General features: G+C 40.6%; 1 protein-coding gene across 6 annotated transcripts in view; it reads left to right on the top strand.

The window, feature by feature from the left end:
- FAAH (fatty acid amide hydrolase) overlaps positions 1–15,665 on the top strand; it is a 311,150-nt gene that overhangs the window by 83,473 nt on the left and 212,012 nt on the right. For all 6 annotated transcript variants that reach the window (XM_089420823.1, XM_089420819.1, XM_089420828.1 and 3 more), the window contains one exon: positions 3,751–3,822. In XM_089420823.1, coding sequence (XP_089276949.1) covers positions 3,751–3,822 — 72 coding nt within the window. The remainder of the gene's footprint in view (positions 1–3,750; positions 3,823–15,665) is intronic.

Below are 15,665 nucleotides of genomic sequence, written 5' to 3' on the forward strand. Positions count from 1 at the left end.
CAGTTACCGGGATGACCACGTGACGACAGAACCTCAGAACAATTAAAGCTCCAAGTGATTCTATGATAGGGTATTAACCCTAAATCCTACTAGGAGGGGTGGAGGTGTTGCCCACCGTTTATCCTTCGAACCCTGGAGTCATGGGAGGACTATGCGGATCACGCTCCCCGAGACGTGTGATGATGACTGCCGGATGCCTATTGGGAATCAGGTCGGTATAGCCGACGCTGTCACCTTAGAGTTTATGAATGGTCAGGTCAGTAAAACTGACGTCATGGCATACTCCGGTAGAGGACGGATAGGATGGGAGTAGAAGAGATTAGGGAGGATAGGATGATTTTGAATAGCTTGGGGACCTGGATAGAAAAGGTCATGTCCATTAAAACCTTGAACCTAAAACTCTAACTTCGGGACGAAGTTTTCAGAAGGGGGGGTGTATGTAACAGCCCATCTAAACTGATCCACTATGTAAAAATTTTAAACTTTATGATAAAACAAATATGATGAATTTTAAATAATAAATATGTTAAGTTTTATAAATATAATTAAACTTTATAAACATATATAAATTAAATTTTATAAAATATATAATTAAACTTTATAAACATATATAAATTAAATTTTATAAAATATATAATTAAACTTTATAAACTTATATAAATTAAATTTTATAAAACATATAATTAAACTTTATAAACTTATATAATTTAAAACTTTAAAACTAAACTATATGCTAAAAACCAAAAATCAAATAATGGACCCTTTTAAAAGGGGGCGCTTACAATCAACTGAACATTCATAGCAGAACGCATTTGACAGGGAAAAGATCTGAAAGCATCAATGCGTGGAAGGCGTGTCGGGACGAGGGAAGGCGGTGGCTGCAGGTAGGAGGGCGGCCACCGCCAGGCCCGTAGATAAAACCGGAGGCCTGAACCGAGAGAAGGGGGGAAACAAGAGAGGAGCAGAAAGAACTAGAAGCAGAAATTCACCAGGAGAAAACCAGGAGGAAGATAATTATCCATTGGAAGAGCTTTAAGCCGTCTGAGGTTCTGGGCACGGAGGGACAGAGAGCTTCTGTTGAGAAGCTTTCTGGATTGAGCAGCTAGGTTGCTCAGTCTGGCTGGGTGGTATTGGTCTCCCGGAGATTGGATCAAAATAGCCACGACATCACCAGCAGAATCAGCAGCAGTTAAGGTAAGTACAAATTTAAATTCTTCAGGCTTTCTGTATTTCAGATTCTAGTTACTGTGTTTGGTCATTACAATATCATCCAGAGAGACAGTGATTTTCTCAGCCGAAAAATCATCAATAGAGAGAGGCAGAGAGTAATCCAGTAGTGGCAGCGCTGAGCCAGAGGGGCTGACGCAGAACCACGTAGAGGTAGCGCAGAAGTCAGTTAGGAGTCCAAAATTTGTAGAGGGAATTCGAGTTTCAGAAGCCGGGAGCCGGGGTGTGAGACCGGGAGGTAGAAATTGAATCTCTAGGGCAACAAATTGATCGGCGAGATGATTGATGATGTCCCCAAAGAGTTTGACGCTAGGTTGACGCAGATACTACGCAGAGGCAGCACAGAGGCAACCAGAAAAGCCGGGGGCAATTAGTCTGGGGTTGGATCAGCCAAGATTTCTAGTGATAGTGTGAGGTAACCTCACAGTTCTTTGTGTTAGTATTTCTCTCTGTAAATGAATAACCCTGTGAGGGATTCAGAGATGTATTTAGAATTTGCTACTGCTTAATAATAATAAACCCTGAGAGCTGCTGCACCAGTTTTCCCGCATTGGGTTTTTCCGAGGACATTTGTCAAAAAATAATGGTGTACTATGTGTTTGTATTTCCTTGCTCAGTTTCTGTGTTTTAGAATCATATTTAATTTGGTGTAGGTTGCTTCAGTAATTTGCTTCAATATTTCAAGAAGAAATCTGAAATAAGTTTGTAATGTAATTTACAATCTAGGTGAAGTAGATTTAGTTGGTTGCAGTAGGATTCTTGAGAGTGTTAGATCTAGAAATTTTCACAGGACAAAGGTTCTGGGGGCCAGGAGAAACATTTTCCTAGACAGACGTAGACTAGACGACTTGAAGAGAGGCTGATTCAGACTGAGCTCAGAAGGCACTGCGCTAGGGTGATGCAGTAGCTACGCAGAGGCAGTTTGGACGACTCACTTGGCACTGTGGTTAGAGCTCAGATTTGCCTGTGGGGTGAGGAAAAATCCTCATCATATTTTTGCCAGTGTTTGCTCTGCAGGATTGTCAGTATTCAGCATCCAGATTGTACTCAGATTATTTTTCTGCTGCTTAATAATAAAACCCTCAGCTATTCCACCGGTTTTCCCAAGTTGGATTTTTCTGGGGACTTCTGTTAGAAAATAACTGTGTTATTTTTATGTGTGTGTGCTAGCATTGCTTCCAACGTTTATTCTTCCGCAGTTTTATTTGTGTAGATTTCAGTGTGATTTGTTCAGTATTTTCTGTAGCAAACAATAAATAAATTGTTAAATTAAATTAACAATTAGGAGAATAATTTCTAGTTGCTGCAATAGGATTCCAGTTTGGAATTTTCACAATGTCCATTTTTGAACTTTTTGTGTCCATAGATGATGTTTCTTTCTAATTCAGTTGTGCATTGTGATGAATGAGATGTATTTACAATAGATTGCTTAGTTACTATTTATGTGAATGCAGTATAGAGGACCAGAGGTTAGTACTTAGTAGACATGGCACTAGTGAGGGTTAATTCTTCTTGCTGTTATTTAATCCACATAATTGAAGTCTTGACAATGCACCTTGGGAGAGACTTCCCTGCTTCAAGGATTGTTAGGCCAGTGCTAGACTATGACACTTTGTTAGATCCCACTGTGTAGCTTGATCTGCATTTTGACCCAACAAATATACTCATACTTACTATTCTGAATAGGTTCTCTAAAAGTCCTTTCTTGTTATTGCACTTCAACAATGGAAGCAATTTTGTTTTGTTGCTTCTTGAATAAATATTTCCCTAGGAGTTTAACTTTGTTTGTGGTATGCACCATGCTGGATTTCTATGCTAACATTAAAACTTCCTTTTCCCTTCCCCTTCCTAGAGCATGAATCTGTATCTGTAATGAAAAGAACTTTTAGAATTTTCTTGTTGAAAACACAGTAACTTGTCAAATTCTTCATTGCTTCTGTCCACATAGAATGGCTTCGTATGTGGCTGAGCAGATGGTAATTGTTTCTACATTATATGGGATATGCACGAGTTAAGATGGAACAAGTCCAGAAATTTATTAACTTCAAGGTAGAATTCAGCTGCATACCTAATATAGCAGTAGCATAATACCACAATAACAGCAGTCTTAATACGTCACAAATAAGGACCGAGCCAACTACAACTATGATGTAGTACTTCATGGCAAAGGCACCATAATACAAGACAAAGCCCTCTTCCACTAAACATTAGCTAAAACATATCTACAGTGATATGTCAACAGCCATTCATGAACATATGTGACATTGACTACATTAATAATCCTCGTACATCCATTGTCTTCTATCTAATTAAGTCCATTTGTGCTTATATGTGCTATTTTCCATTTCCTGACTCTTTTACCATTTAATGTGAAGAATACTATTGTCAATATTTTGTTTCTGCCAAGATTCTATCTCAGTTTGCAGACCAGAATATGAATCTCTAATACTAGTATCATATTATTAAGAGTTATGAGTGACATGCCCATGATTCTGACTCTGTTGATGCTATATGGTGTTTCAGTTCATTGTGTGAAGGTGGCACTGTGGAGTCAGTTACTCCACTTGCAGCAACTGTTGAAGACGTGATGTTGGTGTATGTACAATTATAATGCCCCTTTTCAAATATATAATTCTATCATAAATTTGTAAAAAAATATTTTACATTTACATTGAGCTTAACTCTTTCTTGCATGAGAGAATGCTGCTCCTTTGATATGGAGTTCCTTCAGTTGTTATATTGAATCTGAATTTATAATACCAGTATAAAAGAATGGAATAGATAGAAGGTTGCAGTGATATTGCCTAGATTCAAGGCTGAATTTAGATATCATAGATAGAAATTCACAAATTCCAGAAGCACTCTATATGCATGGTAGAAATACCTATGGTGATATATGGTCTTGCTGAATGGGAAAGTTAGTCCTAAACAGAAGTGAGGAAACTTTGAAATCTGTGGATAAAGTCCAATAAGCATCGAGATGAGAAAAATAAAATGAAATTAGATATCATTCTTTTCCTCATTGTCGTGTTTAGGCGTTTATATTTTACTCTGTAGATCCTTTTCTTTTCTCCGTTCTTATACATGAAGGCCCATTTGCTACTTTTCTAATAATTTCTGTAACAAACCACGGGAGAGGAAAATAGGACTTTTAAAGTTTTAAGTGGTCACTTGTATGCATTTTTAAAAAATTTAATTAAAACTTGAAAAACATGCTGTTGAGAGAGAAAATAATTCTTTTAGTGTAGTGATCAATTTGAACAGCAAGTAAATTCATGCCAAATAGCAAGAGGGTAATGAAAGGATCTGTGATCTAACCATAAGTCGATCAGTAACGTTGTAATCATGTTCAGGAAAAGGGGAAAACAATAATATTAAGAACAGAATAAAATCTAGTTTCTACAATGAATAATTGGTAAAATAATGAGATATAAAAATGCCCTTTTTCCGTAGAAAATGCATCTAATATTGCATTACTAGGCAGAAGAGGAGATTAGAGTGTGCATCCTAATGCTCCCCCCACCCCGCTCACCAGCCCCCCAATTCTAAGGTAATGATAATTGGACTCACCAAATTATGCAGGTCAAGTGTTGGCTGGGAAAGGGTTGTTTCTTTGGAAGGACCTACGGAATCAAGACACTCAAGAGTGCCACTCATGGAGCACTTGAAACTGTGCTCAAGAGCTATCTGGCACCAATAGTTTTAGAGGATCTTTGCCGTATGATTATAAAAAGTTGTTTATGTAAAATGAAGATACATGGGGAAGGCCTAGTATGGAAGGATTGGAGATGGAGTGGGAAGCCTATATACATCAATGAGATGAAGGATCTTTATGAGTTGATGAAGAACTCATTTGACGTTGATACCCTCTTACATAGAAGATGGGGGCTTGGAGATCTGGTGGAGCAATGGCTGATGAAGTAGTTGTCCTTTTGGAAGGCTCTTGCCTCCTTTAAACATAAGGTTTGGGGGTGGTTGATGCTTCATCAGGGATTGGTTGTCACGAGTAGGTTACAGAAAGTTTGCATTACTAATTTGATATGTGCATTGTGTGACAAAGACGAGACAAGTCGACATGTATTTTGGAAATGTCAGACTGTCAAAACTTTTTGGGCATGGTTTTAAGCTGAATTTGATTCCCTTTTTGAGACCCACTCTTATGGATGTCAGAGACAGCTGCAAATTGCTATGACATTCAGTTTGATTGGTTGCAATTAGATCTGTGGAAACATGATTGTACAATTACGTTCAATGAGGATGCTCATCCACTTTAGGGGATTTGAGGAGCTTTAAGCAAGAGTTGGCTTTGCTTCCAAGAGTTAGCCTCAATGCATTTCATCTTGATGTAATGTTCCTCCTTTTGGGAGCCCAGTTTCATAAGTTGGATTTTTTAGCTTTTGTAGATTGGGACTTTCCTAGCATCCCTGTTATCTGCATGTTATAACCACCTTGAATTTTGATGTACTTATTTGTTCCTTGAAGTAATATATGAAACGTTTAAAAATAAAAATAAAATTGAAAATGAGTTGACATCCATGTTGCACTAGTTTTTGGGACAGGGGAATGGCGGGGAATTGGGCATGCATCCCTGGGATGGCTAGAGTGCACCCCTAAAATTTTCAGGGGATGGCAGGTTGGGGAAGAAAATTATATCTATATATATATATAAGTAACTGGATTCATTTGAAACCCCCCACGAGTCCGAATCCTGTGAATTGGACATGATTCGCTAGGAATTTGAATCCTAGAAAGGGACACGACGTGTCTGTATGGGATTCGTACGAATCCCGTACAGACACGTCGTGTCCCGATTCTGGGATTCGAATCCCCTAAAATGAAACCCGCACGGTAGAAAAAGGCGCTGTTCCTTATGTTTTTCACCTTATTTCTCTTTCAGTTTTGCATTGCTTGAGCTGTGGGCAAGGAGCTAAGGGTTTGGAGCAAGGAGCTAAGGGTGTAGAGCGTTCGGCAAGGAGATTCAAGCACCAAATAAGTGCATTTCAGCTCTATTTTTTTGCATTTCTATTACAGCAGTTTGTATATGATTTTTTTTACAAATTTGTGCATGTTTTGTTTATTTTTTTTTTACAGTATTCATGGCTCAATCAAAGACAACAGTTAGGGGGCAAAGGAAGGGGAAGAATGTATCCATTGGAGATGTCCCTCCTCCCCCAATATCATCAGAGTCTGCTGCAAGTAATGTTGAGGGAAGTGGAGGACCTAAAGACAACATTGAGAAATATCCCTTGTGGAAATATGTCACAGGAGAGGATGGGACAAGCACCAAGGGGAAGGGAGGAGGCAATGTGCAATGGAGATGCAACTTTTGTCACATTTCTTTCAAAAGCACATATTTCCGTGTGAAAGGCCATTTGTTGGCTTTACCAGGTTGTGGAATTGGGGCTTGTAAAGCTGTTCCTTTACAAAAGAGGAAAGAAATGGAAAAGGAGTCCACTGTTGGTATGGAAAATGTGGCTGCAAAATCAAGAAAAAGCAAGAATGAAGACCCCCTTCCATTTTTGAGGAAAGGCACCATCAAATTTCCATTTGAGAGTTCTATTGGGGGACAAGTAGCAAAAAGAAGAGCAATTACACTTGGTCCAATGGACAAGATTTTTCAAAAAGAGAAACGGGAAGAGCTTGATCTCACCATTGCCTTCTTTTTCTATCAAAACTTCATATCATTTAATGTTGCACGCTTACCTTTATTTATTGAGATGTATCGAGCTTTAACTCACGGCTCTCCATCATGGTATGTGCCTCCTAGTTCAGAGAAGCTTAGAACCACATTGTTGACGAAGGCAAAAAAAGAGGTGCAAAAAATGCTTGAGCCTATTGTAGCATCATGGCCAACATTTGGGGTTAGCATTGTTTCTGATGGATGGACAGATCCAACACGACACCCAATCATCAACTTCATGGTGTCTTCCTTGAATGGTCCAGTTTTCTTGAAAGCAGTGGATACACTTGGAGAATACAAGGATGCACAATTTATTGGTGAGTTATTTATTAAAGTTATTGAAGATGTAGGTGCTGACTCTTGTGTGCAAATCATTACAGATAATGCACCTGTTTGCAAGGCTGTTGGCATGATTGTGGAAGCTAAATATCCACCAGTGTTTTGGACACCTTGCATTGTCCATTCATTGAACTTAGCACTGAAATCCATTGCTTTTGATGTGCTTTGGATTGGTAACATTATTGAGGATGCACGACATATCTGTAACTTTATGCAAAATCATACAAATGCCCTCACTATCTATAGGGAGCACACCAATCTATCATTGTTGAAGATTGCTAATACACGGTTTGCCTCTTCATTCATAATGTTGAAGAGGTTGAGGGAGGTCAAGATCGCTCTTGGGTCCATGGTTATTTCTGAGTTTTGGTCTTTTTGGAGAAAGACAGATCAAGTAGCCTCTAAAAGAGTGAAGTACACAATGCTAGATGATGCTTGGTGGGAGAGGGTAGATCTAATTATTCAGATCATGGACCCTATCATTTCTTTGCTTCGATTTGCAGATACAGAAAAACCCATCCTAGGAGAGGTTTATGAGGGATGGGATTCCATGGTTGAGTTTGTGAGGAGCATAATTCTACAGAGTGAGTGCCCCAAGTATGAGACATCACCAGAGGCCTTCTGTGATACTATACAGGATATTCTTGTCAGCAGATGGGACAAGAATTGTACACCTTTACATTGTTTGGCTCACTCATTGAACCCAAAATACTATAGCCATGAGTGGCTGAATGGTGGACCTTCCCGCAGATTCCTTCCTCACATGGATGGTGAAATCTCACAGGGGAGGAAAGAGGCATTCAGGCGGGTTTTTCAGGATAGAGCATTGCTTGATGAGGTGGAGGATGCTTTTGCAGAGTTTTCCACTGGCACTGGTTGATTTGCAGGATATGATGTGATTAGAGATAGGGGGCTAAGAAGCCCTATTCTTGGTGGGCAAATCATGGGGCAACAAGCCCTCCTCTTCAGCAGTTAGCCATGAGGCTCCTCTCTCAGGTGACTTCATCCTCTTGTTGCGAGAGGAATTAGAGCACATACGGGAATTTGTATAGTGTGAAGAAGAGTAGGCTTGAGCAGTCCAGGGCAGAGACAATGGTGTATGTGCACACCAACCTTCGTCTTATACAGGTAGAGGGAAGAGTGGTTGAGCGGAAAGACAAAGATGTGGGATGTCTTTCCTGATGATATGGGTCTGGACAACAGTGTTGAGTTGGCATTGGCCAACATGGATCTCAATGATCCAGTGCTAGAGCCTGTTAGATTTGATGACGGTGATATTTTATAGGGGTCATCCTCCACACGAGCAGATGCAGAGGCAACTATGGATATAGGGAAGGAGGAGGATGCAGAGGAGAGCAGTGGTGACCATGATGATGAGGACATTGATGCTGATTCTGATGATGACTCTGAGGATTGATGATTACCTATTGCCTTGAGGCTTGTATACCTATAGTTGTTCTATATTTTCTATTTCTATTTGCCATTGGCATTGCACCAGCGCTACCTATGTAACACATTTTGATTTGATGACTAATGAGAAAACTACAACTGTCAGTGTCTTTATCTTACTATCTTGTAGTTGTAAGTTGTCTTTCATTTATGAATCATGATTTATGTGACCACTAACATGTATTTGAATTTTGTATGTACTATGCATGCTATAGATGAAGATCTATGTTTGAAATCAATGAATTTGTATCATTAATTAGAATTTGTGTAAGAAATACCTAATTTTTAATATATATATATATATATATATATATATATATATATAATAAAATAATATATAACGAATCCTACGTGTCTTGTTCCGAGGGGTCAACGTGTCCGAATCCGACACTCGAATCCCCGTATCCTACCAATCCCGAATCTCCGTGTCAGGTGACTTATATATATATATATATATATATATATATATATATATATATATATATATATATCACTATTAACATTTGTAGTTGTTTCAACTTTCAAGCTTGTAAGCATAACAAGATACACTTTATAGTATTATGCACAACCCTTACACTTGCCAATTATGAAAAATTCTAAGAAATTTAAAAAGGGTTGAGTGACATTCCATTATTGGCTACTAGACGTGAGCTTTAGCTTTAAGAAACCTAAGTGTAACTATTTTCATTTATTGCCTACTAGACATGAGCTTTGGCTTTAGGAAACTTAAGTGTAACTATTTTCAATTTGCAATAAGGTCCATGAAAGATCTATTAGATAGATAATTGTCCTTATAGCAGTTTTTCTTCCTCATATTTCTTGTTAATGATGATTATGTTAAACATAAAAGTGATTACTTTCTCAGTAGGTTGTTGATTTAGGGTAGCATCAAATGTGCTCTAACCATGAAAATTGGTGGAGAGGTTAAGCACATGAGATCTAACCAGGTTAAGACCCAGAAAGGGTTTGGGTAGATTCTAACCAGTTTGGGAGATATTAAAATAATTAATATTTTTAATGGAGTTCCTAAGTCTAAACTTAGGAAAAATAAAATGGGTTAGAAGGTTCCAAAAGTCATGGATCAAGCCAAATCTAATCTTAGCCATTGATTAGAGATTTAATCTTGGCCGTTGATGGACGAACGAGAAAGGTATAAGAAGAGGCTTGAGGGTCAGTTGGAGAATACACCAGAGTGATTAGTCATTCTGTTATCTAGAGTGGGGTGTGCTAAGAGAGATAGAATCAATTATCAGCAGCGAGGGACAATGAATACATAGCAGAAAGGCAGAGTTGGTACCAGAGAGAGCGCAAAGCCTGGAGAGGTTGATGCAGAGGCAGCTGGGTGCTACGTAGAGGCAGCTAGGAGCTGCATAGAGCCAGGAGAGGCCAGCGTGTGAGACGCAGAGGGCCTAAGGTCTAATGTAGAAGCTCCAGAAGCTGACGCAGAGGCTAGCAGAGCTGACACAAGGGACAAGAGGCAGCGCTAGAAAGGTTTCGTGGGACAGACTAGGTGCTAGTGAGCCGGGTAGGGTGACGCAGTCCCTATCAGAGTGACGCAGAGCAGTGGGAGCTGCAATTGTTGTTATGCGATTCTTCAATTGGTGATTAATCAACTGGAATATCTTCCTCCGAGGAGAGGTACTATTGTCGAGGGCATTCTCTGTTGGGTGAGCCATTTCTGGCTCCCTAGTTGTATTCTGAAAACTGCATAATAATAAAACCCTTTGAATAGCTGCATCGGTTTTCCCGCATTGGGTTTTTCTAGAGACATTGGTCCAAAAATAACGATGTCACTTGTGTGTTTGTTTTCTTTCAGTTGATGATCTGTAGATGTTGATATTGTACTTGTGTTTATTTTGAGTATTTACATGGTAAATAACTTGTTAAGTAATTAAACAAGTTGTTAAAATTGGCAACCAGGGCAAAACTTCATGTGGGTCATCTTATTCATGGCTAATAATATTTTTATTAGATTCCTCTCGTCGAGAGGTGTAGGATTGATATAAAGATCATCCAATTCCGATAAGTATTCATGGAGATATGAATTTATTTTGATTATGGAATTATTATCAAGCCGACCTACAACTCATATAGGCTCAGAAGCCCAACAGTCGCATCTATTCACCCACCAACGTTGTGTATAAATATAAGAGGACTTTTCCTCATTTAGACTCACTCATCTCATCACATCTCTCTCTCTCTACTGCGCAGATATGAGTCTCTTCTCTACTGCGCTGAAATGGGTCTCTCTCTCTCACACATGTGAAGCCGGAAGCTGTTGAATTGAAGCTGCAACTGCAAAAGTAAAGATTGACTTGCGTGGCCTAGAAGATCTCCTCTTTGGAACTGCGCTGTAGGTTCATCTGAACCTCCTTTGAAAGCCGCAACTTTTGGTGGTGGAATGAAGTCAATCCGACGAACGGTTTGCAAGATATCGACTGCCCTAGTTTGAAGCCGGAAACTGCTGAAACTGAAGCTGCAACTGCAGAAGTAAAGATTGACTTACGTGGCCTAGAAGATCTCCTCTTTGGAACTGCGATGTAGGTTCATCTGAACCTCCTTTGAAAGCCGAAACTTTTGGTGGTGGAATGAAGTCAATCCGACGAATGGTTTGCAAGATATCGATTGCCCTAGTTTGAAGCCGAAAACTGCTGAAACTGAAGCTGCAACTGCAGAAGTAAAGATTGACTTGCGTGGCCTAGAAGATCTCCTCTTTGGAACTGCACTGTAGGTTCATCTGAACCTCCTTTGAAAGCCGAAACTTTTGGTGGTGGAATGAAGTCAATCCGACTGTCGGTTTGTGAGATATGGTCTGCCCTAGTTTGATAATGAAGCCGCTAATGCTGATGCTACTGATCTAGGGTTTGCTACTGCTGATATGAATCAGATTTATTGTACTATTTCTCTCTGCTGAATTATTTAAGATAAAAGAAGATTTGATCAAAGGGTTTCCCCACACATTGTGGGGTTTGTCCCTGGCTAGCCGCCACATCTTGTGTCTCTTGTCTTGGCTTGTTTTCTGTCGATCGTTTAATGTTCTATCTGCACTTTACTTTATGTACATGTGATTGCTAATCGGTGGAATATAATAAGAAAAAGAAGTAAACTGTTATAAGCATAGAACATACCATAACTTAACACAAGTAGGAAAAAATAAACCAGATAGTACACAAAGAATTTCTAACGGGTCTAACTTAGAAATTCCAACATGGTATCAGAGGATGGTTGCAGATCATAGGAAAATTGAAGGCATCAGCTGAGCAGAACATAGCACATTCAGCTGTCTCGAGTGACAAAGCTGATCCGTACAGAAAGCGACAGAGGAAGGAGTGACGCAGAGAGACTGTGTCATCATTCTGGGCCAAAGAAAGGTAGCGCAGAGGCTAAGGCAGGTAGAATTAGGCTCACACAGAGGCTAGGAGGGTTGATGCAGTTGGCTAGGGAAGCTGATTTGCCAGTGCTGAGATTGTGCAAAGCCAAGTGGCTCAATCCTTCAGTTGTTGGGGTATAGGAGGCTGCGGGTAATTTGCGGAGCGAAGCTGGTGGGGTACTGTGGTCAAAACAATACCTAACAGGGCAAGACCAAGGAGGAGGGATTTCCAGAAGGGAAATCGAGACTCAGAGGGAGTCAAACCGAGAACTTCTAGATGGGAAGTTGAGAGACTCAGCAAGAGTCGAACAGAGGACTTCCAGGAAGGAAGTAGAGAGATTCGGAGGAGTCGAAAGTAGAGCAATATAATGGCCGTGAATGGACTGAGAGATCAGGATAAGTTGGATGGAGTATCCAACTTCGCGGTCTGGAAGGCCAGGATCCTGTCCATTCTAGACAGATATCGCATCAAGGACTTCGCCTTGAAAACAATAATGATCCCAGTTAACCCAGCTGAAAATGAGAAGTATGAGGAGGCAATGGCCAGGGCGAAGTGCATCATCCTTGATGGGGTCAAGGATCATGTGGTACCACATATTGCCGAAAAGGATACGACAAATGAGATGTGGGAGGCCTTAAAGAAATTGTACCAGCATACTTCTGTGCAGAGGAAGATGTTACTTGAAAATCAATTGCGGTCATACTAGATGCAGAAGGGAGAGCAGATAGATATCTTCCTCGGTCGATTGAAGGAGATCCGTGACCAGCTAACTTCCATAGGGGCCATGCCGGATCAGGAATTGATGGTGAGGACCGCATTGAACGCAGTCTCAGAGGATTGGGAGGTATTTGTCCAGAGCATACTAGGCAGGACGAGCCTTCCTGGATTGGGAGGAACTTTGGGCGGCTCTTCGTCAAGAAGAGATCAGACGGGTGACCAAGGCAGGGAATAGCGGCAAAGGGGTCAGAATCAAGGAGGAAGAAGAGGATGTGGCTCTAGCACTTGTGGGAAAGCAAGAGAAGAGAAAGAAGAAGGACCACTCCAAGGTCAAGTGCTTCCATTGTGGGGAATTTGGTCATTTTGTGAACCAGTGTCCTAGGAAGAAGAGCAAGGGAGAAGCTTCTGAGACCAAGCCAGCGCCAACATGGGCAGAGAAAGAAGTCGAGGAGGATGACGATTGTGCCATGAGTGCTCATGTGCCACTTGAGAAGAAGTGGGGAGACATCGAGCTGTAGTTAGGAGGACTACAGGCAATGAGGGGCAGGATCCTTGAGGTACCCAACCTCTTGGATTATACCTTGCTACAGGAGCCCCGAAGAGGAGTAGTAGGACTGGCGGATGTCAGTAGAGAAGGATGCGGATGGAGTGATAAAGACTGCTACAGTGCAGAATTCCCCGGACAACGCGAGGCTAGCAAGTTGCAACAGTGCGAGAGGCATGAGAGTGTTGCACTAGTGCAGGATGGCACAGAGAGGTGTGCAATGGTGCAAGATGCAGGGAATTGTTGCAGTGGCGCAGAGGTCAGTAGAGGGAGCACTTGTTAGTGGCAGAGGGAGCTTCAGCATCGGGAGTGTCTCTAGCCTGACAGGGATGTCAGAGTTGGGTGGATCAGTTATTTACTTCTCGGTAACTGAGTTGTAGTGCAACAGTTAGTAGTGGCAGTGCTATAGGAAGCACAATGCAGCATGATGAGAGGGTATGCAGTGTAGATGCAGTGCTGGGAGTATGGACCAGCAATAGCACGAATGCAGAGGGAGTTTCCATACAGATGCAGCAATGGCAGTGGCAGGGCCATGGGCAACAGTACAAGATGCAACAATGCAGAAGATGTTGAGTGGGGAGGCCGAGCATGAGCACAGGGACTAATGCTGGTTAATCAGGGTGATGCTCAGTATGGAGTATTATTAGAGCACAATCCTCGCTAAGAGGGAGTGTTGATTTGTGGTAGCATCGGATGTGCTCTAGCCATAAAAATTGGTGAAGAGGCTAAAGCACATGAGATCTCCAAGACCCAGAAAGGGTTTGGGCAGATTCTAACCAGTTTGGGAGATATTAAAGTAATTAATATTTTTAATGGAGTTCCTAAGTCTAAACTTAGGAAAAATAAAATATTAATGGGTATTAATATAAAACTGGGTTAGAAGGTTCCAAAAGTCATGGATCAAGCCAAATCTAATCTTATCCGTTGATTAGAGATTTAATCTCGGTCGTTGATGGACCAATGAGAAAAGTATAAGAGGCTTGAGGGTTAGTTGGAGAATACACCAGAGTGATCAATCATTCTATTCTCTAGAGTGGGGTTTGCTAAGAGAGATAGAATCAGTGATTAGTAGCGAGGGGCAATGAATACATAGCAGAGAGGCAGAGTTGGTACCAGAGAGACAATGCAAAGCCCGGAGAGGTTGACGTAGAGGCAGCTGGGTGCTACGTAGAAGTAGCTAGGAGCTTCACAGAACCAGGAGAGGCCAACGTGTGAGACACAGAGGGTCTAGGAGCTGACGCAAAAGTTCAAGAAGTTGACGCAAAAGTTCCAGAAGCTGACGCAGAGGCTAGCAGAGCTGACGAAGGGCCAAGAGGCAGCGCTGGAAGGGTTTCGTGGGACAGATTGGGTGCTGGTGAGCCGGGTAGGGTGACACAGAGCAGTGGGAGCTGCAATTGTTGCTGTGGAATTGTTCATCTGATGATTATTCATCCAGAATATCTGTCTCCGATGAGAGGTACTACTGCTGAGGGCATTCTCTGTTGTGTGAGCCATTTCTGGCACCCTAGTTGTATTCTAAAAACTGCATAATAATAAAACCCTCTGAATAGTTGCACTGGTTTTCCCGCATTGGGTTTTTCCAGGGACATTGGTAAAAAAATAACGGTGTCACTTATGTGCTTGTTTTCTTTCAATTGATGATCGGTAGATGTTGATATTGTACTTGTGTTTATTTTTAGTATTTACATGGTAAATAACTTGTTAAGTAATTAAATAAGTAGGAAGAAATAAACCAGATAGTACGGAAGAATTTCTAGTGGGTCAAACTTAGAAATTCCAACATAGGTTTTGCAAATTTTTACAGCTGTGTTGAAAACTACTATAAAATACTTTGGTTTTGTAAAGAGATTATATTCATGTTTTAGATTAAGAAGGACATTGAATAGGAATTTATTCAAACATTTAGTATCCAATCCAAGTCACTACTATCTGATTGATTTCACAATGCTTGATGTTGGGATGGTGGAAGCATTGAACTTGAATGAATCCTAGAAATCCATGTACAATGGCTCCAATTCGCATTTTCTGTTTTCTTGACATGGAGGCTGCTTCTTGTAATTTTTCCATTGAAAATACAATAACTAAATCACCAGAAACCCAAATTGAAACCCATGTTTTGAGCGGCAACTTATATACAGATTTAGATTCAATGTAATACAAAAATAATGGATGGAAAAAACGATCATATTGTTCAATCATCAATGTCCATGATTTTCAAAACTAAAGATATGTGCTTGGATTATCCTTGAAATCTGCCCAAAATGTCCCTAAAATATGCCCAGAAATTCCTTGAAATTTGTCAAAAACATCCTTAAAATCTATCTGGCATGTCCCTAAA

This window comes from Pinus tabuliformis, chromosome 6, assembly GCF_031772625.1.
Source record: "Pinus tabuliformis cultivar Carrire ecotype Pingquan chromosome 6, CPIR1, whole genome shotgun sequence".
NCBI lineage: Eukaryota > Viridiplantae > Streptophyta > Pinopsida > Pinales > Pinaceae > Pinus > Pinus tabuliformis.